Below are 25,571 nucleotides of genomic sequence, written 5' to 3'. Positions count from 1 at the left end.
TTCACTTTTGCACAAATAAAGCTCACTATTTAAATAAAAATGAAAACATAGATGAAAAGTACCACAGAGAAAGTCAGCCAAAATCTCAAAATCAAGAGAAAATACCCTTCCAGTCACTTCTTAATGCACCTGTGTACAGAAACCTTTACACAAATGGCATCAGTACTAACAAAATTTTGCCATTTGCAGCAACATGAATGGACTTGGAGGGCATTATGCTAAGTGAAATAAATCAGACAGAGAAACACAAATACTGTGTGATATCACCTACACGTGGAATCTGAAAAAATACAACAGACTAGTCAATATAACAAAAAAAGAAGCAGACTCACAGATATAGAGAACAAACTAGTGGTTACCAGTGGGGAGAGGGGGAGGGGCAAGATAGGGGTAGGGGAGTAAGAGGTACAAACTATTAGGTATAAGGTAAGCTACAAGGATATATTGTACAACACGGGGAATATATCCAATATTTTATAACTATAAATGGAGTATAACCTTTAAAAAACAGCATCAGTTTTCTAAAATACTTATTAAACAGTGCCCATTAACATTGCTCCTTGTCAAATAAACATCATTTTAATGGTTCTGTAATAGTTTATTGAACGTACCCAAATCAGTAGTCCCCTATTGATGGACACTAGAGTTGTTTACCACTTTTTTTTTGTTATTATAATCAAGTGATAAGGATACTTGTGTATATTTATGCAGTTATCAATTTAGGAGAAATCCTTACGAGTGGGGATTATTGGGTCAAAGTATATGGGTTTTTTACATGTTAATGCAGATTATCACACTTCCCTCCAGAAAGGTCTTGTCTTTTTTATGCATTAATGCAAATAATGCACAAGTCCTGATATCCCCATATTCTTGCTAGTGCTTTTTCAGTCACTTAAATCTTAGCCGACGAGATACATGAAAAATCTTATTGCAACTTTGTTTCTTTTATTAACACTAAACATCTTTTCTACTGCTTACGGGCACTTGTATTTCTTTCATGAATTACTCGATTACTTACTTATAGAAAAATGAGCAAAGGATAATTTGGTTCTCTTTCACCTTGCTTCCTAGGAGTTCTTCGTATGGTCATAAAATCAATCTTTGCTGTGTTAGAAATATTTTTCCTAGTCTCACCTTTTTGTACTATGTATTGCTATATAAAAGTTTCAAATGTGTTTGTAGTCAGTCACCTTTTCTATGTGGCTCTATAATTGTTTAGACAGGCCTCCTAACCCTCAATATTGCATAAATCTGTTTTCGTCCAGATTTTCTGGTAGCCTTACGGTCTTACTTTTTTCCAAGTAAGTCTCTGCTCCACCTGGAATTTAGTAAATGGGCTTGAGTAGAGATACACTCTCATATTTGTTTTTCCACAAACGGCTAAGTAGTTCATTCATTCGGCCAACATGCACAACATGAATGAAACAACGGCCTAAAAGAGAAAAACAAATACTGTATGCTAACACGTGTATATGGAATCTAAAAAAAAAAAGGGTTCTGATGAACCTAGGGGGGAAGGACAGGAATAAAGACGCAGACGTAGAGACAGGACTTGAGGACACGGGGAGGGGGAAGGGTAAGCTGGGATGAAGTGAGAGAGTGGCATGGACATATATACACTACCAAATGTAAAATAGATAGCTAGTGGGAAGCAGCTGCATCGCACAGGGAGATCAGCTCGGTGCTCTGTGACCACCTAGAGGGGTGGGATAGGAAGGGTGGGAGGGAGATGTAAGAGGGAGGAGATATGGGGATATATGTATACATATAGCTTATTCATTTTGTTATACAGAGAAACTAACACACCATTGGAAAGCAATTATACTCCAATAAAGATGTTAAAAGAAAAAAGGTTCTGAATTGATGCCAAGGTCAGAGTTCCTCTGGTCTTTCAAACTAGCATCCTCCTGGCCGGTCTTAATACCTTCCTTTCCCTAAAACCAATAGGTCAGAAGGTCCTATTGCCACACCCCTTCCTCTCCTTCTCCACCAGCTCTGCCTATGACAGGCCATAGCCCCACTGCAGCCCATGCACTTACGTCCCCACATCCCCTCTCCAGTCAAGATTATCCTTTATACCAGGAGCTGGCAAACTGCAGCACAGGCCAAATCTGGCCCGTTGCCTGTATTTATAAGTAAAATTTCAGTGGAACACATCCATACCCATTTATTTACATATCGTCTACTGCTGCTTTGGTGCTACACTGGCAGAGTTAAGTCGTTGAAATACAGACCAAGTGGCTCACAAAGTCAAAAATATTCACTATCTGGTTCTATATACAAAAAGTTTGCCAACCCCTGTTCCAAACCATAGCTATTTCCCTTAAAAAATGCTACTCACTTTCTTCAGCTCCTTCAGTAGCACTCCATTGCCTTGGTTCAAGTCTGATTGCCATTGGGTTGCCCATCACTCAATGAATAACTTGCTTTTTTCCATCAGCCTGAAATGCCACATTTCCCAAAGTATAGTATGTTTCCATACTTTGGTCTATTTCTGGACCCTTTTGGTTTTTGAGTGAATCCACAGCTGTAAAGATTTAGCAGCTCAGGCATAAATTCAAGGTATTAGGACACTAAGTGTCCTCCAACTCTCAGAGACCTTGCTTTCCTCATGTCTTGCCATAGGGCACGGCCGGCTCCTGCTTTATCTTGAGTTAAGTCTCAAAGCCCTTCTTTGGTTTGCGCAGGTATATGAAGCTTACGGTCAAACAGAATGCACTGCTGGCTGTACAATTACATCACCTGGGGACTGGAAATCAGGTAGGTTCTTTGTCAGCTGGGCAGGAGGTTCAGTGGTTGGGAGGAGTTCTGCATGAACTAGGACGCAGGCGTTTAGATAACCTCAGTGCTGTGGATGAATGTGGCAGACGCCAAACCTAAGCTTTGGTCCGGGGCTTCCCATCTTGGCTCTCCAGCACTGGTGCCAGATGACTTTTCAGTTTTGTTCCTTTAGAGTCAATCCATAAATCTCTCTGAAATATGGCTGGGATTATCACCGTTTGCGGTACCCTGGCTGATTCAGTACGGTGTGTTTTAGGCCACGTTGGAGTCCCCATCGCTTGCAATCATGTGAAGCTGGAAGATGTGGCAGATATGAACTACTTTGCAGTGAACAACGAAGGACAGGTGGGTAGGCTGTGCCGGGCAGTCATTTTCAGACAATCATAGTGGGGACGTTTGCATCAGAAAAAGCACACAATTGTGAACAGGTTTGTGTTTCATTCTATTCAGAATTTTAGCAAGGAATTCAGTGTCTCTGAGCCTAACTTTCCAGTCCCCACAATGGGGATTCAAATCTGGTGCTCTTCATACATTAGTGGAAAGCATCAAATGATTCAAGGTGGTAGGAAAGTAGGTGTTTTGCAGCAGCCTTTGCTATTGTCACCACCTTGTACCATCTTATGTGCAGATCTGCATCAAGGGCACCAATGTGTTCAAGGGATACCTGAAGGACCCTGAGAAGACAGAGGAAGCCTTGGACAAGGATGGTTGGCTTCACACAGGAGACATTGGCCGCTGGCTCCCGGTGGGTGTTGCCTCAAAATTTCTGGGAGTTCCTACAGAGGAAAATTAGGTGACTTTTCCAAAGAAGAAGTGTAGTAGTCTATTTTGTTGTTGTTGTTGTGATTTTTACTTTTATTGAGGAAGAAATTGTGGTAACTCCATGGGCCTATAGTGTTTGCCTTTTATGAGTTTCAAAGGGATAAGCTTCTTTCCACTTATGTATGGAGACATATCAAAACAAGGACGCAGGATTTCTAAACAAGGTGTATGCAGAGGCTAGTTTTTGCCCCTCAGTGACCTTCACAGCCTCTCTTGGTGGAAGACACTGAGACTTTTTAAAAGCATAGCTTGCGAACAATCGGCAGTAAGTAGTCTCTGTCAACCCCGTTCTCCTAAGAGAGGAAATTAAGGCACGGTAATCATGGAGCCTTAAACCCCTGTGGAGGATATTCCAAGAGCTTTCCTCTCTGGAAGGTTTTTGTCTACTATGTGCTGGGGGAGCAGGAATGTAACCAGATTTAAAACTCCCTTCTTGCTCAATATTCTCAAGATTTAAGTGATATTCAAGGAATATTTGACAACAGATCTCTAAGAACACTGGTCCTAATGATGTATTTCATAGATTTGGGTCTAGTGGTATTTTGCTAACAGATCTGTTTCTGCATAACGAAGAGTTCTCAGTTCTAATAAGCCTACAATGTAGGCAACAGATGTGTCCTCCCACTGGAGTTGTAAAGGGCTGAGCCTTATTAATCACTTTCAGATAATGTCTGTTAGGCTGAATTGATGGCTAATTTCTTGAGTCGGCCTTGTTAATGGTTCCAAGGTTGGTTCAGTCTGCTGCGCTGTTCAGGGTGTGATCACGTGGACTGTATTTGCCACTTGTCCCAATTCTATAATTCAAATCCCTGAAAACCTAAGCGCCTCAGACCAATTAGCCCAGAGAAATGAAGCTGCAAATGACCTCTGGTGGCTGGTCAGAGAGCCCTCCCCAGCCCTGCTTCTGTCCTAACAAGCGCAATTACTGACTTGCTTGATTAGCAGTGGCACAGTAGAGCTGTATAGCCTGCTCCCGGATCTAACAGGAGGGATACAGAAAAGGGAGTCAAGGAGGGGGAGAACTAATTCAAAAGTCTTAATAAAAGATAACACCTTCCCTATTCCTGAGAGTTCTGGAAAAGGAGTAATTGGAAATTAAGTTGTTGGAAATTCAGAGCTGCAAAATTTCTTCATTGGATGAGGCAACCATTTACACAATGCCAGTGGGTCCAAGGGACTTTTTCCAAGACTGCCCACTGACTCTTCAAAGACACACGCAGTATAGACAGGTTTTGAAGAAAGCTGCCTTCCTCCCCTTTCCCCAAAGCCAAGAAAGAGAAAGGAAAGATTGCCCAAAGGTCAATGGAGAGGTCAAGTTTTAAGAAGGCAGATTACCTCTGACTTCACCTCTCTCTTCACTGACATCACTCAGTAGGGCTCAGAAACACTGATGGTGTGTGTTATCTCTGTCTCCTGTAGAATGGAACTCTGAAGGTCATCGACCGAAAAAAGAACATTTTCAAGCTGGCCCAAGGAGAATACATTGCTCCAGAGAAGATAGAAGATATCTACATCAGGAGTAGACTGGTGTTGCAAATTTTTGTACATGGGGAAAGCTTATGGGTAATATATATTGTCTTAACAACAGCCAGTTTCAGGCACAGACCATGCCAACTTCCATAGCTAGAGGAAATCTGTATAGGTAGATTTAGGATGAGAAGATCTGAGCTTATAAAACTAAAGAAATGAAGCCACACTCCAAACCTCAAATAAGGCACTATAAATGAAAAAACAAATTCTTTGAAACTATGATAGACTCTGTAAACAAGTCAGTAGAACTGTTAAAACAGTTATACTAAAGGGTAGCCATTCATTAGAAGAGCCCCATGGTGCACTTCGTTTCCACTACAATAGGAGTTCTTCTGGCACAAACTGTCTTATATATACTGCACTTAAACTTAGCTTCTTGGGAGTGGGGGAGGACTGACATGGACAGGCCAGAGATGCTTTAAGCTTAATGTTGAGCTCCACTTCTATTCATGTTTGAATAGAACATTTTTGTAGAAATGTTGTGTGGGAAAATGGGATCAGAGTTCCATGAGGGTTTGAAATATATGGTGAGAAAACTGTAGGACGCCAGCACTGAATTTCAGGGCTTGGGTACGATCATGCATTCTGAGGTAACGCTTTCTTTCCCCACTGGGGAGCAGTGCTGCGCTAGTTCACATGCCTGTTTCCTTTCCAGTCATTCCTCGTGGGAGTGGTGGTTCCTGACCCAGATGTGCTTCCCTCATTTGCAGCCAAACTTGGGGTGAAGGGCTCGTTTGCAGAACTGTGCCGAAACCAAGTAAGTCTCACTCAGAAAAGCCTATGCCCACCCATCGGCCCGTCGTGGGAAAGGGAGGCCTCCCCAGCTTGGGCACCCACAGCTGCCTAGAGCCTCCTCTCTGGAAGAACAGCCCCTTGCTGGGCGTGGACTGACTGCTTTTACTAGACTGGAAGAGAGGATGGGGAGTTTAAAAACAACCAAAATCCCTATTCTTTTTATAGCAGCATGTGCATTGTGGAAAAAATAACTGGAAAATGAGGAATTAAATAATGCCATCCAGAGAAAACCCCTGCTACCAGTTAGATTTGTTTTTTCTTCCCATGACTTTTTTTCTTTGAGCAACATTTAGGTATCACATGTGCTGGCACATACCCCCATATCCTGCTTTTATCCTGATGAGCTTAGCAGGCATTTTGAATTGGTTCATGCTCAGCCTTTCCTTTAGGCTCTTTTTCAACAGCCATGCTCTGAGCTGTTTTATATTCCTAGGTTATAAAGGAAAGCATTTTACAAGACTTGCAGAAAACTGGGACAGAAGGTGGCCTTAAATCCTTTGAACAGGTATGTACTACTCATGTTGTACCTGGTCTCTCATGTCATAAAGTTTTAAAGTTCGCATTTATAATGGGGTTTAAAATTTTAAAGTAGTTTCCAAGGAACTGATTTTAGAGGTACTATTAGTCCATTAATGACAGTAACCTTTGCATTTACCTGTCCAGCCCCTTCATGCTGTTCATTATTCCTCCTCCTTCTCCACTCATGTCTTTCCCAAGTTATTAGTGTGTGAGAATGGGCATGTGTTACCTTTCTCGTTACCCTCCCACTTCATCAGCGCCACTTTTATGAGGGGAAATATTCTTTAAGGTTCTTCCCATAGCATTTACAGGGCTCTGCGGAACCGTCCACATCACAATTAAACACGTATGCGTGCATCTTCCCTCCCAGGTCAAACACATCTATCTTCATCCAGAGCCATTTTCCATTGAAAACGGGCTCTTGACACCAACCTTGAAAGCAAAGAGGGGAGAGCTTGCCAAATACTTTCGGACTCAAATCAACAGTCTGTACGAGAAAACCCAGGAGTAGGTTAAGGTACTTATGGCTGCGAGGGGCTCAGAGGTAGCCTGCCTTGTGGGAATATGGATTAAAAACTAATCTTATGTTCATTTTTTTGTCTTTCCTCCTGTCTGTTGTTGTAGCTACTTACTAAATTATAAAACCATAGTTTCAGGGCTTTTTAAAAATATTAAGTGAGAGAACTTACCATGTGGAAGCTTAGTCTTGAACTAAATAACTCTTGTCCTTCCCATCTTAAATGTTGCTGACATTTAGGGCTACTTCTATCAAGATACCTTTCTTCAAGGTCCATTTGTATCTTTGTTCCTTCCTTGTGATCTCCAACCTTTATAAGTGTAACTAGTTCAAGGGCCAAAGTGACCCTTTGGGAATTCTTCCATGTTTTCTAGTAAACGTAAATTGTTGGCAGTCTCAACATTTAGGCCCTCCAGTGTTCAAATTAAGAGAACTTTAAGTTCTGAAAAGCTGTTTATAATTCATGTTTTCTAACCATTCCACAAAACCACTAAAATTGAGTTTTAAGCTATCACAATATTAATTAATCATATCTGTGAGACAAATTTCTTCTTTGTACTTCTGTGTCCACTGAAGTTTGTGTCCAGAAGGGAAAAGTTTGATCACTCAGCATTTCCTAAACCCTGTAGTTTCTCTGACTTGGGAGAATTTAAAACTGGGCCTATGACATTTTGTCCAAAAAGTATGTTGTGAAAGTGTTTTCTGCAGTATACCTGGTAACTGAACCTCTTCCCGACAGTTTGCTGCTGAGCTGGAAGCTGTGGGGGAAGGAGCTGAAACTCACGTCAAGTGCATTTTTCCAGTAAATGAAGCAAGCACTGAGTAACAACCTCCTGAACTGGGAATGAAGACCTATGGGCAAGCATGAAGCCTGCACAGCAGGCTTACCTTCTGGGAAGGAAGTGACTGATCTTTCCTCCCCTGACTCAGTTCCTGCTGTACCTTACACCCCTTCAACACGTGCTGCTTCCATTTGGAAATGTTCAGCATTCAGAATAAACCACTGCAGATAGCTTAAGCTGTGGTGTGTGTTTCCCCACAGACTGTGACGAGAACCAGCCTCAGACAGGACCCCTTAACAATCATGTAAGCTAGTGGCTCTCACACTTGGCTACACACTAGAATTACCTGGGAGTTTAAAAAGATATTGAGGCCTGCGTGACACTTAAGGGATTCTGATTAACATGGGCAGGGGTACAGCCTGGGCATCAGGATTTTTAAAAGGTCCCCAGGTGATTCTAGAATGCCACCAGGTTTGATAGCTACGTTGAAGACCAGGCCTTCTTATCCCACAGCTGTGAACAATAAAATAAATACCAGTCGAACCCTAACTCCAACTGAGCACAATTCATGTTCTTTCTCCTTTATCATCCAAGTAGTCTTGAACAGTGTTCCTTTCTGGTCTCTCACCGGAATTAAGGAGAATGTTCCTGGATGGTCTTTCTAGACCCTGAGCCCAGAAGAGCTGAGGAAACATCTATTCTTGGATATTTGAAACAGAAGGGCAGGCAGGAATTAACTTCCCTCCATGTCTATCTAACGCCCACTGTCTCCCTGACCTCCTCTCACACGCCCCCTTCGCTCATTCCAACTGCACCACACTGGCTGCCTTCCTGTCCTCAAACATGCCAGCCACATTCCAGCCTGTTGTTCTGCCTAAAATGCAGATACTCCCAGAGACATGTGATCTGTCCTCTCATCCACTTTAAATGTCACCTCCATCAGACTGTCCCACCTGCTTTCTTCATAATATATGACTCCATCTGACATATATTTTACTGTCTGTCCACCCCCCTACCCCTCACTGGAATGAGGCAGAGTTGTGCTTCATTCATTGATGAATCCCCAAGTGCCCTTCCCTTATTGTTAACTGTTATAAGCCAGACCCCCAAAGCTCAAGTTCCCTGCCTTGGAAAGAATTACTGCTGGAATAGGTGACTACTATAATTCTACTCATGTGTTTAGAAGAGCCCCAAAAATAGCTTTGTATACTACAAAGCTACAGTAATCAAAACAGCATGGTACTGCCACAAAAACAGACACATAGATCAATGGAACAGGATAGAAAGCCCGGAAATAAACTCAGGTGCTTATGGTCAATTAATCTATGACAAAGGAGGAAAGAATATACAATGGAGAAAAGACAGTCTCTTCAATAACTGGAGCTGGGAAAACTGAACAGCTACATGTAAAAGAATGAAATTAGAACATTCTCAAACACCATATACAAAATTAAACTCAAAATGATTAAAGACCTAAATGTGGGACTGGATACTATAAAACTCCTGGAGGAAAACATAGGCAGAACACTCTGACATAAATCACAGCAATATCTTTTTGGATCCATCTCCTAGAGTAATGGAAAGAAAAGCAAAAATAAACAAGTGGGACGTAATTACACTTAGAAGCTTTTGCATAGCAAAGGAAACCATAAACAAAAAGGCAACCTACAAAATAGGAGAAAATATTTGCAAAGGATACAACCTACAAGGGATTCATTTCCAAAATACAGAAACAGCTTATACAGCTCAATATCAAAAAAATAAACAACCCAATCAAAAAAGGGGCAGAAGACGTAAACAGACATTTCTCCATACAGATGGCCAATAGGCACATGAACAGATGCTCAACATTGCTAATTATTCGAGAAATGAAAATCAAAACTACAATGAGATTTCCTCACACAGGTCAGAATGGCCATCATCAAAAAGTCTACAAATAAATGCAGGAGAGGGTGTGAAGAAAAGAGAACCCTCCTGCACTGTTGGTGGGAATTGGTGAAGCCACTATGGAGAACAGTATGGAAGTTCCTTCAAAAACTAAAACTAAGTTACCATATGATCCAGCAATCCCACTCCTGGGTATATATCCAGAAAAGCTGAAAAAACTAATTCAGAAAGATACATGCACCCCAATGTTCATGGAACCACTATTTACAATAGCCAAGACATGGCAGCAACCTAAGTGTCCATGGACAGATGAATGGATAAAGATGTGGTGTATAAATGCACTGGAATATCACCCAGCCATAAAAAAGAATGAAATAATGCCATTTGCAGCAACATGGATGGACCTAGAGATTATCATACTAAGTGAAGTCAGACAGAGAAAGATAAGTATCATATGATATCACTAATATGTGGAATCTAAAAAAATGATACAAATGAACTTATTTAAAAAACAGAAATAGACTCACAGACATAGAAAACAAACATGGTTACCAAAGGGGAAAGAAGCAAGGAAGGATAAATTAGGAATCTGGGATTAATAGATACACACTACTATATATAAAATAGATAAACAAGAACCTACTGTATACCACAGGGAACTATATTCAATATGTTGTAATAACCTATAATGGAAAAGAATCTAAAAAGAATATATGTGTATATATATACATATATTATATAACTGAATATCTATACACACACATATATATAGATATATAGATATAACTGAATCACTGCTGTACACCTGTAACACTGTCAACCAATTATACTTCAATTTAAAAAACATCTCCTAGGGCTTCCCTGGTGGCGCAGTGGTTGAGGGTCTGCCTGCCGATGCAGGGTACGCAGGTTCGTGCCCCGGTCCGGGAAGATCCCACATGCCGTGGAGCGGCTAGGCCTGTGAGCCATGACCGCTGGGCCTGCGCGTCCAGAGCCTGTGCTCCGCAACGGGAGAGGCCACAATAGTGAGAGGCCCGCGTACCGCAAAAAAAAAAAAAAAAAAAACACAAACGTCTCCTAGACTCCTGTGATCTCAATATGCCATTAATTGGGTAATTTGAGGCAAATATGTATGTCTAAAGACTCATGATTAAAGATGTCGATTTTTCACAAGGCAGTAAAGCAGTTTTTCCATAAGGAACTAAGACAATCCTTTTTCGTCAGCAAAAAGATACTTTGAGTAAAAACTATGATTTATACAGAACATCCATTGATCTTTATTTGATTTGACAAAATCTTCATTATTAAAAGACGGGTAATAAAATCTGAGCTTACATTGAATCTGCAAATTAAGTTCTATAGTATCTAGAATATTACATAAGAAATTTCAGCAGAGGGGGAGAGAGGATAAAAGCATCACATGCAGATGCTCCTGGCAAAGGGGGAACTATATCTGCAGGTGAGGTCCATTGTGTGCAGTGCATAAAAAAATCCTAGAGAAAATGCAATCGACTTACTTGGGTGAAGTGTTTTTCCTTTTGGGGAGAGGGAGCGGTGGCATCGAGGTGCAGGAATTCAAAGGTATGTGCAGAATGGCTTCTCCATTTCAAAATGATAATAAAAATATTTAGATCATGGCATTAGGGCACCTTTGAGGAAAAGAACACCTTAACCAGAGTAGGCTCATTGCATAATTCTTTAGTAATATGTACAATTTTCAAGTAATGGAGCAGACTTAGAGTAATTTTACTTCAAAAGTGGCTATCTATTTTTCTTCTCGCCCTCTGGGGCTTGATCTGTTTCAGCATCGCAGGGACACTTTTCTACACAGTTTCTAGGGAACCATCCTCTTATTCTTGAAACATCTGAGGGAGAAAATGAAACTGATATGAAAAAGTCAGATATACCACAATGACATTTGTGAGACCCATTAGTTCTATTACTTCCAATTAATAAGCTTTTAGTTAGACTTTACCACCCCCCACCATCTTTTATAAGCACAATATGTGGTTAAAGTTAAATAAATAAATAAAATTAAAAAAAAAATGTTCCTAACAAGCTAGGAAACAGATATTTCCCAAATTGCATCATCTGGGAAGGAGCTGATGCGGCTCAGGAGAGCCCCAGTGGAGTGGGGGCAACTTGGTGTTCACGTACATGTGTGTGACCATGAAGGAGGATGGCTCTGTCATACTTCATCTGTTCCGGGGGACTATCTCCCTGTAGCCTTTGTGAATTTTCCTTTTAGACTTTCTCTAACTCGTGCACTTCTATATCAAGCTTGCCTAAGCTGTCACATGGGTTAATTTATGATTAACCCAGTGTTTTCAAAAGAGCATCCTGGGTTAATCTTTACTTTAAAAAGGAACAATTCTTAAAAGTAAATAAAAAATCAAGGACACAGTTTCAGTTCATTAGTTTTTATAATAACTTAATAGGACGAGTCATTCAATGGGGGTGCGTATAGCATGGCAGCTTAGTCATAGGCTCTGGAGCCAGACTGCGTGGGCTGGAGTCTTGGCTCCATCTGCATTTAGCGTGGCCTTGGGCACGTTGCTTAGCCTCTCCACGTTTCAGTTCCCTCACCAATACCTCGGAGGGCTGTTGGGGACCTGAATACCACAAGTGAAGCATTTCCACAAGTGCCTATTGCATAGTTAAGTATGGGGTGTGATGTTTGCTAATCATTGCAAAGACCCGATAAATACAAGTGTATGGAGAAATAATACAAAGAGCTTCTTTTTGTTGTTTAATGATGTGCCTTCCTATTTAGTTCCCCTAATGCACGTGACGTGACTGTTTATAAAAGTTATTCTTGTAAAATTTGCAGCTATTGCTGGCAGTCTTGTTCTTTAAACACCCCCTTCCACTTTCATACCTTCTTTAATGGAATCATCAAGAATTTTATCTCCATACAACCAGTATCTGAAATATTTAAAAGATTAAAATTAATTTTTTTTTTGGCTAGATGCCAATTTCGTCATTCAAGAAGAAATTCACTACTTTCTGTCACTTACCGTAAGCCTCTTGTGGCTAAAATGAACTCCCCTTTCTGTAGCCTTATCCGAGGCTCTTCAGTGCAGGGGCTCGTGAAGAAGGTTTTGATTCCTCTATTCAAAGGACAGCAGGTACCACTATAATCTTCTATTACTTTATACTGAACCTGTCATCAGTGAGCAGAAGAACAATTTCATATTAACTCATATCTGAGGTTTTTGAAGTTTGAATGTAAACTGTTAAAGGTAGATCCAAAATATGAGGCAAGTCTTTCCCTCCTGGTTCCCTACCTACCCTTTATAGAAGGTAATTAATTGATGCTTCTAATTCTCAGGCTTTTCCTTACCCTTCATTTCAAGCACATGGCTAAGAATGAAATTTTAGAAGCAGTGCTGTCCAGTAGAACTTTCTGCAGTGATAGAAATGTTTTATACTTGTGGTATCCAGTGTGATAGCCGCTAGACACATGTAGCTACTGAACACTTTTAATGTGGCTGGTGCAACCAAGGGACTTAAATTTTAATTTTATTTAAATTAATTTAAATTTAAATAGCCACATGTAGCTAGTGGCCGTTGAATTATTCAGCATCACTGTAAGGACGAGTTTCACACTAGGGAACTATATTGAGGATAATTATCTTCTGACAACATAAATTGACTACATTCCCTCCAAACCTCCAGCACAAACTATTTAAATGAAAACAAAACTAATATGCATTAAATTTCAACAAATGTATTAAGAAATATTAGTTAATAAAAGCTAACAGTTGGTTTTTACTCAAAGGCAATTTTAAAACTACACAGAAGTACAGAGCCTGACAAAAGAAAAAGAAATTAGTATCATTGCAAAAGAATTACTTACACTTCTGACTCTTTTATCTGCTTTTTGTTTCAACTGTTCTATCTGTTTGGAAGATATAGAAAAAAAACAATGAAGTCTCTTATCTCAATGTTTAAAAACAGGCTTTCCTCATTTACTATAGCACAGTGACAGGACAAACTCCCAATTTTCCAACATTTCAAATTGCTGACAATTTAAAGGCCGCTTTTTTTTTTTTTTTTTAGCATGGAAAGAAGGCCCTGTGACTAAAAACTGGTACTGAAGTGGGGCCTCCTCAGTGTTCCCTCTCCAATGTCTTTATTCACAGAGCACTCCCTGTGGCCCAGGAATCAGGGAGATGTGCTCTCTGCCCTCAGGGGGCTTCCGGGCTCGTCCCTGAGGTGAAGAGGATACAGAGACTCACTGATTCTTTAGAGAGAGGGCAAACAGACTGCAAAATTCACCAACAATGAGTCTTGATTAAAATTCACCATTTCAACTCCTTTTCTCCACTTATTCAGCAAGTTTATTAAATGTTACTACACTAGATATAGCAGGGGAAATAACCTCTGCCTAGAACCTTGCCAAGTTAAGTTAAAGACATAAGATACAAGAATTAAATAAAGATGAGACCTCATGTGCTAATATGCATTAGTATACGATTAAGTGCCAAATCCAGCTGAGTCTAGAGTGGGGAGGTAAGTCTTTATGGAAGAGAGGGCACTGGAACTGGTCTGAATAATTTCCGATAAACAGGAGCTCATATGACATAGAAAAAACAGTGTTGGGGAGGAGTTAGGTGTCAGGAATGTACCAGGAATTCGCTGAGTAGACTAGGCTGATTGGAAAGGATGATTCCTGCTAGGATGTAGGTGAAAGGTAGCTTTTGGCCAGATTTTATAAAACTAAGTTAAGGAATCTCACAGGTATGGAGAGATAAGGAATGATTTAAATAGAAGGAGGGACATGATACAAGGAGCGCTTTAGAATTAATTTAGATTCATTTGACATACTGAAAAAATTCTTATTACTTATTTTACTATAAAATGCCATTGGAGTTAAGGAGAAGTTAAGGGGAAGAAGGTGAGGCAAAAAGGCAAGACTATCTGAACAAAAATACTCACTGTTAAGCTGTACGGGTGACAGCCTTCTCTTATTGGCCAATCCAGTCCATCTCCTTTGGGGACCCCTGACCACGTAAAAACTTGTTTAAAGTTCTTCCATCTACTTCCCAAATCATAAGGAAAAACAAAGACTTCATCTAGTTGATAATATTGAATTCGATCTTTAGCCTGTGGGTAACAAAGATGTAAGATGGCAGATACATCTGTCTTAAGTGGCTTTTAGTAATATACTATCGAGAACATTTATTCCTCAAATTTGTATCATACCTAAAAATGCTTCCTCCTTGTTGTAACGTTAGAGTACACAGGAGAAATAAACACACTTATCACAATATAGGAAGAACTTGACACACAATACCAACCTTGTATGAGACCATCCAGAAAATGTCTGACAGGAGTTACTCAGGAATACGCCTAAATAAGACCAAATTTAAGCATTCAAAAACATTTATTAAAGGAGTCAGTAACTTTATTCCATGTAGAAAAAGTCCTCAATGTTCTTGCTTGTTCAGCAGAACAAAGGAATCCAGGTGTAAAGAAGACATACTGATAAGGAGGTTTAAGAGAAAACAAGGGTTTATTCAGGATGGAAGGAACCGTTAGGTGGGGTGCACTAGAATGCAATGGCTGCATCCTGGGTGGCAGCAACACCTGTGTGAGTGGCCAGGAAAGGTGTGACGGGGGAGTCATCATTCTATGAAAATTATTATTTTTTAAAGCTAGCAAGTATGTGTAAGAGATCTTTCAGTTTTATATACCATTACATATGTCTATATACTTATTTATGGAGGCATTTATATGTACATCTTATGCATATATATATAAATATTCAGGTTTCATAAATTATATTCTAGGCATTTAAATTGTTAGCTTTTACTTAAAGGGATAAACTGGCTTAGAATTTCTGATAGAAATTTCTAAGAAATTTCTTAGAATTTCTGAATTTCCACTGACACCTAGTGGTATAAAGATACACCATTTATTCCTACAATAAGTGTACAAATCCAGTTGATACTTACAGTGTAATAAAATCTGTAATTCTGATACATTTTAATATCAATACAATCATTTATTTGATTTCTACTGAGCAACAGAGCGCCAGTTTTAAAATAACTTCTAGATTTAGCATGGCACTTTATAAAGAGCTTTGGTCATTAGCAAAAAAACACTGTTAATCTAATGTCAACACATTATGCTAACTAGAGATGATACCTTGAAATATTATCAGGGGATAGTATTTTAGGGAAAAGCTTTTGCAGTTACTTATAAAGTGATGTTGATTCAATTAAAATTGTCAAGCTGTAACATGACAACATGTAAGTCCATCCCCACCCAGACAGTAAAGGGTAATTTCTTTTCCCTTTTTAAAAGCAAAAGCTTCAGTCTTCAAAATGAATTAAGAGACTCCGAGAATAGAGATCTAGAATATTAAGAAAGAAAAAGTGCTAAGGATGAGAGTAGCTTACAAAAATAACCAAGGCATGGTCTTTAAGAGAAGCACTCAGTGAAGATGGGGGATTCCAGCAATACTGTGTGTTAAAAGGTGACAGAGATGTGCAGTAAGTGCTACAGGAAAACGGTACAGAAGTACTTAACCTAGTCTAGGGAAAGTCAAGGAAGGTTCCTTGGAGGAAGTGACAGCTAAATTAAGTGTTGAGGGACAAGAAATTAGGCAAAAAATAGGGGGAAAGAATATTCTAGGCAGAGGGAACAACATGTGGAAAGATACAGAAGCATAAGATGTGCAAACTATTTGGTATTAGCTGGTATTGAGTGTGAATGGGGTGGGAGGGGTGGAAATGAAGCTGGAGAAGCAGGTAAGAGCAAGATATAAAAGGTTTTATTGATATTACGCTTAAGCTAAGGAGCTTGGACTTAAACCCGTACATCAGTGGTTCCCAAAGTATGCTCTGCATACCTCCTTGAGTCCCCAAGACCTTTTCTTGGAGTTCAACAAAGTCAGACAACTTTCATAATAATACGAAGATGTTATTTGCCTTCTTCATGGTGTTGACATTTGCAACGGTGGGTAAAACTGTTGGCACCTTAAGCAGGAATCAAGACAGTGGCACCAAACTGTATTAATAGGTGCTATAGTCTTCACTGCTACACACTCATAATTCAAACAAAACCAAACCAACAAAAAGCCCAGTTTTACATAAAAATTTCTTGATGAAGAAATAAAAATTATTTTTATTAAATCTCAGCCCTCAAGTAGATGTCTTTTTTTTTAAAGTAGATGTCTTTTTAATATTCTGTGTGACAAAATGGGAAGTACACATAAAGCTTGCCAAAGTGCTTATCTCAAGAAAAACACTTGTTTGAGTTGTGAGCTAACAAAAGCTGTGTAGCCAGCTTTTTTCATATAATGCTATTTTTACATGAAAGAATGAGTAATGTAACAGAAAAACCAAGGTTATTCAGACCTTGGTATTTAGTGGATATCTTCTCGAAAATGAACAAAGTCAGGCTGTTACTTCATATAAACAACTGAGTATTTGTTGCCAGTGGAAAAAATAAGGCTTTCAAGTGAAAATTGGAATTTGGAAAATTTATAGCCACAACTATGAGCTTGACAGCTTTCCAATATTTAAAGATTTTCCCCATAAAATTGGTAGTGATATAAATGAATGCGGCTTTTAGATACTGTATAATGAAATGTGTCAACATTTAAAAAATCTGTGTAATGCTGTAAACTACTATTTTCCAAATGACCGATGCCTGATGCCCTGTGTGGGTACCAGGTCCATTCAAAGAGCAAGATAGATTGATGGATTTAAATACGAAAGAATACAAAGAGTTTACTGATGTAGTTTCAGATCTCACATGCAGCTAACCTCTCAAGAACTAGCACTTGTCAAGCTTTAATGTATTATCAAGGAATATCCACTATTATCTAAAAGACATGTTAAAATACTCCACCCTTTTCTACCTACTTATCTGAGGCTGAATTTTCTTCATATACTTCAATCAAAGCAACATATCTCAACAGATTGAATGCAGAAGTAGATGTGAGAATCCAACTGTCTTCTGTTAAGTCAGATATTAGAGATTTATACAAAAAAAATACCACTTCCTATTTTATTTTGGAAAATTTAATTATTTTTCCCCAAAACATGTTATTTTTATTAACATATAATGGATTTATTGTTATTTTAAAGTGAAATAATAAATATTCAAAGATTTTCTCAGTTAGAAAATATGGCAAATGTCAATAGATATAATACACATTAACAAAAGCTCTTTAGTGTCCTTAACAATTTTTGAGAATGTAAAAGGTCCTGAGACCAAAAAGTTTGAGAACTGCTGCTGTAAATGAAAGCTCACCAGCTGGCTGCCGGGAGGCTAAATATGTCCTATAGGTGTTTTATTTGTCCCACAAAGGCTTTTTGTTTGTTTTTAATCTGAATTGCTTGTCAATGCTTAAAAATAGAAAGGAGGTAACACAGAAATCCAGATCTCTGACTTTTCTTGGAAAAAAAAAATATATACGATCTCACAATACTGGGTGAGGATTTCCCTGTGGCACCAATCAGCTTCGTCTGCCGGGCAGCTCTGGCCGACAGACTGGCTCCCCGCATCTAGGTTATCTGCCTGGGCCCTAGTGCATTTGGGTTTACAACCCCTGCTACAGTGATAGTGAGGCTCTGAGAAGTTTTAAATAGGGAGTGGGGTAGTCAGATGTACTTTTTATATCAGAATCACAATGGACAGCGTGAAGTATGTACTGGAGGTTGTGAGGTTTGTAACAAGCTAAATGTTATAAGCCCATCTGATGTCTAAAGCCTATGTGATGGCACCTTGGTAGGACAGAAGTTCCTTTCCCAATGGGTTCCCTTCTCCTCTAGTCTGAGAGGAGCCAAAATGGTTTCATGTGTGGCTCAGGCCTCTTCAACAACTCAGTGTGTGAGAGAGCTCTGTGGGAGTCATATTAAACCAGGAATAAATCAAACGGTTCCCATGATCGCCTTTTACATGGCATGCAAATGACGTAAGGAAGCCATTTGGTAGCCAAGTTTTCATTTTGGGGCATTTATTAGTTAATCTGGTCTATTAGTTAATCAGTACTTTATCGATATTGAGGAACAATTATAAAATTTACCTTCTCTTCAATCCATGATTCAATAGAAGTTTTGTTTCTGAGAATTATTTTCATCTGGAAATTAAATGATAAATAGTAAAATTTCATAATGTGACTGGTTCATTTAAGATTATAATCTTTACACTAACCCTACGAGGTAGTTTTTATTGTTCCACTCCATAGATGAAGATATCAGGATAACAGAGATTAAGTAACAGAGTGTGGTCCATCTGACTCTTAACCACTGTACATCTTCACATGAATGACTACATCGATCCACAGTCAAATCTGAATCTACTGTTTAAATAAAAAATCATGTTTTATGTACTATCTTCTGAATAGGTTTTTCAGAGTATTAATAAAATATTGATATAATCCATTCAATCAGTATTACATAGATTATGCTACTGAAATCTTTTACCACTATTTTTAATCTTAAATACATGATTAATCTATTTATTACAAGTAACAGTGACTCATTTCAGTCAACCTAGATATTTTGCTTGCTGTAAAAACTGAATATTTTCAGTCCTGATTCTATTCTTTGATCTTCCTAGCTATGGCAATTCCATTTATGTAGGTTTTTACACCACAGGATTTTAGTTTATTTCTAATATGATTCTTAATTCTAGGGATCGGGGAAAATTTTTCAAAGAATTTGATCCCAGGCTAGTAGAAAATGTGAACTATAACCAAAACCAGGTTATTTTAAAACCAAGAGTTCAAAAAGGGTTGGGTGATGCATCAGGGCCCTCAAGCCCAGCGTTTCTAATTCTATATGTCCTGCAATTCTTTGAAGTCTCGATGTGCCTTCATGGAGACAGTGTGACACAGTAAGAACAAACCTGGACTGGGAGTCCTTATCATATTCCAAGGGCCTAGCACAATACCTGGTCCACAATGGGCCTTCAATGAATGAATAAACTAATTAAGCAAATGAAATGAGTCATAAGAACTATTTTTTGATCCGTTCAGGGCCACATCCTCCTTCTCTGTGTTCTCACTGCACTCTGTACATAAATCTATGCTATACACATGACCCTGTATTAGTTAACTCTTCACCACTCATTGTGAGTTCCCTAATGGCAGGAACCCTTCATTTTCATTCTTGTAGCCTCAGTAATTAGCAAAGTGATTCATCACAGAGTAGACATTAAATAGCACCTATAGTACAGGGTTGTTATGGAGATTAAATGAGCTGACACATGTAAAAAGCCTAAAACAGCACTCAATAAATGTTAGCTATGCTATTATGATTTTGATTTAATATATGCTACTATAAAATAATAACAATTATGTTCATTGAATATATGTTTACTGAATACATGAATGGATGATCTTGGCTATGTCACTTAACCTTCCTGTGACTTAATTACTAATCTGTAAGGAAGGGAAAATAATACTCCTCTTCGACCTCTTTTGGGGTTGATGTGAAGATCAAGAGAGACGGTGAGAAGAGCTTTCTCAAGTATAAAATGCTATATAACTCTAAGTTAGTATTTTTAAAATTAAATCAATAACCTAGAAATTCTGGCAAAGTCACTTCAAAATTATCTGACTAGTAGAAGATTAAATTAATCATCTAGACGGAATACATAACAATAATCTCCATTTCACACTGCATACTTAAATGGAAGCTTTATCTCTTTCTCTTTACAAGTGGCCCCAATAACTTGACAACTTTAGCTAGAGGTAATAGAGGAACTTACCTGGATAAAAAACAACATCCCAACAGCTATGGTTGTTCCTAAAGCTAATCCCAAGGCAAACAAGGTGGCAGCAAATGCAGCTAATCCGAACGGCATAATCGGAAGAGGATCTCTCCGGGCTGCACTCATATCAATCTTTACCGTGTTCCACCCAAAGGAGAGCTATAAACAATAACAACAACACACAGTCATACTCTACCATTTAAAAGAACTTGGTCAAAAAGATCAACAAATGACAACTTGACACTGTGGCCAAAGCAAACAGAGCTGTTTCTAATCAATACTGTGGTTTGAACTCATACTGACATGCACGATATCATTCTTCAGTATTCTAAGACGTTTTTTGTTTGTTTGTTATTGTTCCCTCAGAGAGTGTTACGTAGACCACACAAACATTACTACGCATGAACACCACCAATCTAAGCTGTAACTGCGTCTCCCATCCTCTCCTTGTTTTCCTCTATTTACAGTGATTTCCACAGCGACAAACATAGCCTAGCATTCAGTGGTTTCTTCCCTCACGTTCCACAACGAGAGGTTTAAAAACTAGCAAAATGTAGGCCAAATATGGCCTGCCGATGTGTACTGCCTGGCCTACAAAATGTTTTAAAATATTCAGTTAGGTACCAACATTTAGAAATTTAGTGATTTAGAAATCAGATTTCACATAAAAAGTCCAGATTTTCAGATTTTTCTTGAAAAACCGGATGATCTGACATCACCAGGCTGGATTTCCAAACATCAAGAACTGGCTGAAGTCAAACATGGGCTGTTCCCTGTGTGAAGGACCTGTGTTTTCCAGCTTACCACATCCCACCAGGCCTGTTTCCCTCACTGACCCTCCAGCCCTCTTTAGGGGCCTCAATTTGTGACGACTGAACTTTATCTCATGACTACTTGCCCATAAATCAACTCAATCAGTTGCACCGTATCTTAGAACGTGCACCTGCTCTGTGAGCCACGTTCCAGGACACTGGATTTAGAAATGAACAAAAGAACTACAACTGGCCACAGGATCGAATGGAAACAGAAAGCACTAGTATTGCCTTTTTTCTCCCTCTTCTGCCTTTTCCTCTAACTATTCTTTACCACAGCTACCAAGTTTGAAGTCCAGTAAGTTATACATAGTACTAAAATAATTGTCAACTTCAACTAGAGCATATAAGGTGAGTTTCCAGAACAAAATAATCTTTCCTCATCTTAAAAACTGTTTTACTGCTTTTTTAAAAGGAGTCCTTATTGAGAATTATAAAGTTACAAAGTTCTATTTCCCCACCTAAATTGTAGAAAGCATATTTCCAAAAGGAACTTCTTAAATAATCTTAATAACTACTATTTAAGCTGGCATGATTTTATAACATTTTCTTACCCGATTATAAAGCTGTGTATACATTGTCATAACAAAAATAAAGGCAGCATGAATACAACCCAGTGGTGCTAAAAGGAGAAACAGTGTGAACGAAGCATGATTTTGATAACCACAGCAGTTGTTGATCCAAGGACAGTGATGGTCCATCTTCATCACACACCTAACAAGAAAAATTTACATAAAATGTGAGGCAGAAAATCCTGTCTACTTTAAATAACTTTGGTCTTCAAAAGATCAAGCACATCGGAATCTAGCATGTCCACGCATGGTCACAGAGAAATTATACTTCATGGAACACAAAGAAAAATCTTTATGAGTTTTTAAACAGTGACTTCTTTTAAATTTTAAACAACACAAGAAAGGGCAGGCTTTGTAACAGCATCTGAGGAAAAGATGTCTGCTACAAGTGACTTTGTTTAAAGAAGTCTGGAGGCCCGCTGAGAGGTTCATTATAAAGAAATGAGCATAGTTCCTGGTTTTCCTCTAGCTCTGAAATGCAGTGACTGAAGTGGAAAACAACAGAGACTGAACAAAATTACTTATAAATCTCCACTGGGGTTGATGGGACCTAGCAGACGCCTGTAACTTCCTTCCTTCCTGCTCATATTCTTTAGATGTGGAGTCTCTAAGCTAAGCAAGCTAACTCCGGAATATAAGATGTGGTTTAATAAGCAAAGTCTTACTCTGTTTCCCTTCCTTGAGGCTGCTAGAAGAAAATTTTCTTGCCTCAAACTAAACTTTATTTGCCCCTCCAATGGTCCCCATAAACCTCAGCATTCTCATCATAAATTTCTTATTTATCACTGGACATAGGTGTTCATTAAAAAAGGTTCTAGCTTAATTCACATTTTTCATAGTGATTCTGTTTTCTTCCAATTAAGTTTTGTATATAAAACACCTGTGATAATAGGCACCTGGATTCATTTATTAGATCTGTATAAAGTGTAAATGTTAGTCAACTAAATAATGGAAAAAGCAGGTCTCATTTATAATTTAGACTCAGAACAATTCTAAGGCTAGTCAAGATGACAGTCGAGAATTAATCCTGATTTATGAAAACAACCTAACGTTGTAACTTTTTACCCTGCTCTTGGCAAGGCAAGAAGCAAAGTAAACCTGTACTTTTCTAGAAAACTCTTTTCACTTATAACAAAAAAGAGTAATACTTATCAAAATTGACAATTTAAAAGTAAAATGAAGATTATGACACTTAATTATTTTGACATTATTTATAAAGTAGCCACCTTGCAGAAAATAAAACTAGGATTGATGTGGTAGAAAGAATAACAAAAGACCAGTAATCAAGTTGATCAATCCCCAATGAATAGCAAAGACAGTACCTGTTACACTTTCTGCAATGATGTGACCGTGGTGCCTTGTATGCTTGGCAGACTTTACAATATTGGAGGTACATGCTATCCTGAGAATTTTCCTTGGCAGCAAAATAGAAACAAAACATAAACTTCTGGGTAATTGGAAAAGTGATGTTGCTGTTACCAGAAATTCACTATTTAAAAATATTTTAACTCAAATATAATGGCTGAAAATGCAAGTTAAAATTCAAATTCCATCCTTTCCCCATCTCCCATAAAAGAAAATCAAACCATAATATTTATTCATAAGGCGTGACTTGTTATTACCAGGCTGTCTGTTATTTCTGAATACTTTATGGTTTAAAACAGTAGTTTCTAAAGAGTTTTTCTCAGTTATAAGGGATGTTAATATGTTACATGAAAAAAGATCCTAGAGCCAAACCACACTGTAGAATTATGAGGTGAATGATATGCAGTGTTTCCTAGAAACTTATGCACTCATCACCACCCTTCCATTTTTTTTTTTTTTTAAAGCAGAAGTATTTAATGAAATTGCTTTGGGAAATACTAATTTAGATCCATACTTTCAAACCAGTATAAAATAAAGTCTTTGAGCTCTAAATAATCGGTGATTAGAATAATACACTTAGTCTCTACCAAAGCAAAGAGCAGGCTGTGTTTGATCTTATTGGTTGGCAGATAAGGCAAAAACTAAACATATGATTATCATGAGGGTTCACCATCTTAAGGAATCTTTTTCTTACCGGTTTCCACCCCAGAGGGACGAAGCCAGGACCAACAAACATGGCATTGAAGTAATTATAAAGAATCATGACAGTCCAATTTATCAACATGATGAAGTTCATGCTTCCTCCAGTGGTATGTAAAGGCCAATACCACAACACAGAGTCAATCATGGCCATGGTAGAACATATTGCTATAACACCAAGGGCTATAATGGGACCCCAGTGACAAAGTCTCTTTACTTCTTGTAGATTTTCAAACTTGATAACTGAGCAGAATGTACCCATTTTGGTGAGGAAGAACTCGTTCCTGTTTTTAAAGAACTATAGATTTCCTTTTCCTGTGCATACATTTCCATGTGCCACAAGTCCACGTGTGTTCCTTAATTGTCATGCCTTCACATTGTGGGATGTTAATGCAGATTATGCCATGTTCACTGTTACACACTCTTTATGTTTTCTAGGAGAATCCGGTACCTTGGTTTGAAATCCAATCTAAAGAAACAAAATGAGAAAGTTCGGTAAGACATTTTACTATGTACTGTATTTGTTAATTCCAATAATCACCTAAACAAAAGCAGCTCACAAGTACTTTACTATGGAATGAGTACCTCATCAAACGTCAAAAAGAACTATTTTCGTCGTATCCAAACTTTCCTCATGTCTGAATAGCACCTAAACTGGACACGTGATTGTAAAATGGTTGTTTTTATTCTTTTGTTCCCAACTTGTCAGAGGACTGTGTCTATGCAACCGTTTAGTAAATGGTTTGAGGAGACGAAGAATTTTAGAGCTGGGAAGGAGGGCCTTAGGGTTGGCCTAATCCAGCTTCCTTCTTCATAGCAAAGAAAATGGCTTGGAGAGGCTGAGTGAGTAAACCACGGCGGTAACTCAACAGAAGCCAAGTCATCAAACTCCCTCTATGGAGTTCTAAACTGCCTCTTACCCAGTCTCGAATTACATAAAGTATGATCCAGACATGGTCTACACCATTTGCCTGCGGTTGCCCCCCAAACACTAACTTAAGGGTCTATTTGTGTCAAAGTAAAGAAGCGGGAGGGTGAAAGCAAAGAGACTGCAAGGAAGGGAGGGGAGAGATAAGTGTGTGTGAACTCAGGATCGGAGGTGTATATGAGAAGGAACATGATGAGAATATTTGAGGCAAAAAAAAAAAAAAAAAAGAAGAAGAAGAAGTGTCTCCCGGAGCGAGGGACGGGGAAGTCAGGACGGCGAGCGCCGGGAAGATCTGTAGAAGGGTATTTCGGACTGGACTGGAGTGAGTCAAGGGAAGAAGACCAGAGGAACAGAGTAACAAAGACTTCCATGCAACAGATGCCGCTGCCTTGTGCCTCAATTTCCCGCCCGTGTCATGGAGCAGAGCGCTTAGAAATCCTCACTCAGGGGAAGAACATCTTGATAAGAGTGGTTGGTCTCAACACTCTGGAGACTCTGGCCTCACTCGGGTGGAGCGAAGACCGCCAAAATCATGGTTACGTCCCGTGCTTTGACTCCCACCTCGGTCTGGTCCTCAGTGCCCGCTCTTTGGCCATCGCATTTCCGGGGCGGCTCGGGCTCACCCGGAGCAGGTTTTCTCAGGCTCGGATAACTCCGTCATGGGTACCCCAGCCGAGCGCAAGTAGAAAGTAAATCCTGTGTGCTAGAGGCCGGAGTTCGGCACCAGCCTCCACCCTCGCGTTGTTCCGCCATCGGCCTCGCCGCAGCTCTCCCGCTCAGGCTCAGTGCGCAGACTCCGTGACAGCCACTTCCGGGAGGTTCGCCGCA

At 39.1% G+C, this 25,571-nt stretch overlaps 2 protein-coding genes across 6 annotated transcripts in view; one reads left to right on the top strand and one right to left on the bottom strand.

Annotated features, from left to right (window-relative positions):
* ACSL5 (acyl-CoA synthetase long chain family member 5) overlaps positions 1-7,982 on the top strand; it is a 44,761-nt gene extending 36,779 nt beyond the window's left edge. For all 3 annotated transcript variants that reach the window (XM_019939998.2, XM_019940001.3, XM_033841475.2), the window contains 8 exons: positions 2,688-2,760; positions 3,038-3,126; positions 3,410-3,526; positions 5,023-5,166; positions 5,789-5,890; positions 6,362-6,433; positions 6,818-6,964; positions 7,704-7,982. In XM_019939998.2, coding sequence (XP_019795557.1) covers positions 2,688-2,760; positions 3,038-3,126; positions 3,410-3,526; positions 5,023-5,166; positions 5,789-5,890; positions 6,362-6,433; positions 6,818-6,958 — 738 coding nt within the window. In that variant the 3' untranslated portion in view covers positions 6,959-6,964; positions 7,704-7,982. The remainder of the gene's footprint in view (positions 1-2,687; positions 2,761-3,037; positions 3,127-3,409; positions 3,527-5,022; positions 5,167-5,788; positions 5,891-6,361; positions 6,434-6,817; positions 6,965-7,703) is intronic.
* A 2,904-nt stretch (positions 7,983-10,886) lies between these two features.
* ZDHHC6 (zDHHC palmitoyltransferase 6) lies at positions 10,887-25,519 on the bottom strand. 3 transcript variants are annotated; one of them, XM_019940002.3, is made up of 11 exons: positions 25,305-25,519; positions 23,811-24,284; positions 23,074-23,165; positions 21,734-21,893; positions 20,365-20,526; positions 18,677-18,730; positions 14,575-14,742; positions 13,493-13,534; positions 12,651-12,796; positions 12,512-12,558; positions 10,887-11,516 (listed from the first exon to the last, which is right to left on the bottom strand). In XM_019940002.3, the coding sequence occupies exons 2-11, from the start codon at positions 24,075-24,077 to the stop codon at positions 11,395-11,397; spliced, it is 1,260 nt and encodes a 419-aa protein (XP_019795561.1). In that variant the 5' UTR covers positions 24,078-24,284; positions 25,305-25,519; the 3' UTR covers positions 10,887-11,394. The 3 variants fall into 3 exon arrangements, with proteins under 3 accessions (XP_019795561.1, XP_019795562.1, XP_033697367.1); XM_019940003.3 differs by having other exon boundaries at positions 10,887-11,498; positions 25,305-25,518; XM_033841476.2 differs by lacking the exon at positions 25,305-25,519 and having other exon boundaries at positions 10,887-11,498; positions 21,734-21,801; positions 23,811-24,009.
* Between the last annotated feature and the right edge of the window lie 52 nt (positions 25,520-25,571).

This window comes from Tursiops truncatus, chromosome 16 (assembly GCF_011762595.2).
Source record: "Tursiops truncatus isolate mTurTru1 chromosome 16, mTurTru1.mat.Y, whole genome shotgun sequence".
Taxonomy (NCBI): Eukaryota; Metazoa; Chordata; class Mammalia; order Artiodactyla; family Delphinidae; genus Tursiops; species Tursiops truncatus.
This window is presented reverse-complemented; position numbering and strand designations above follow the sequence as displayed.

Coding starts and splice junctions, on each gene's coding strand:
- ZDHHC6 (XM_019940002.3), bottom strand. CDS start 24,077: ATGGGTACATTCTGCTCAGTTATCAAGTTTGAAAATCTACAAGAAGTA. Junction 23,166..23,810: donor TCCCTCTGGGGTGGAAACCG/GTAAGAAAAAGA, acceptor TTTGCTGCCAAG/GAAAATTCTCAGGATAGCAT. Junction 20,527..21,733: donor ATACACAGCTTTATAATCGG/GTAAGAAAATGT, acceptor TATTGTTTATAG/CTCTCCTTTGGGTGGAACAC.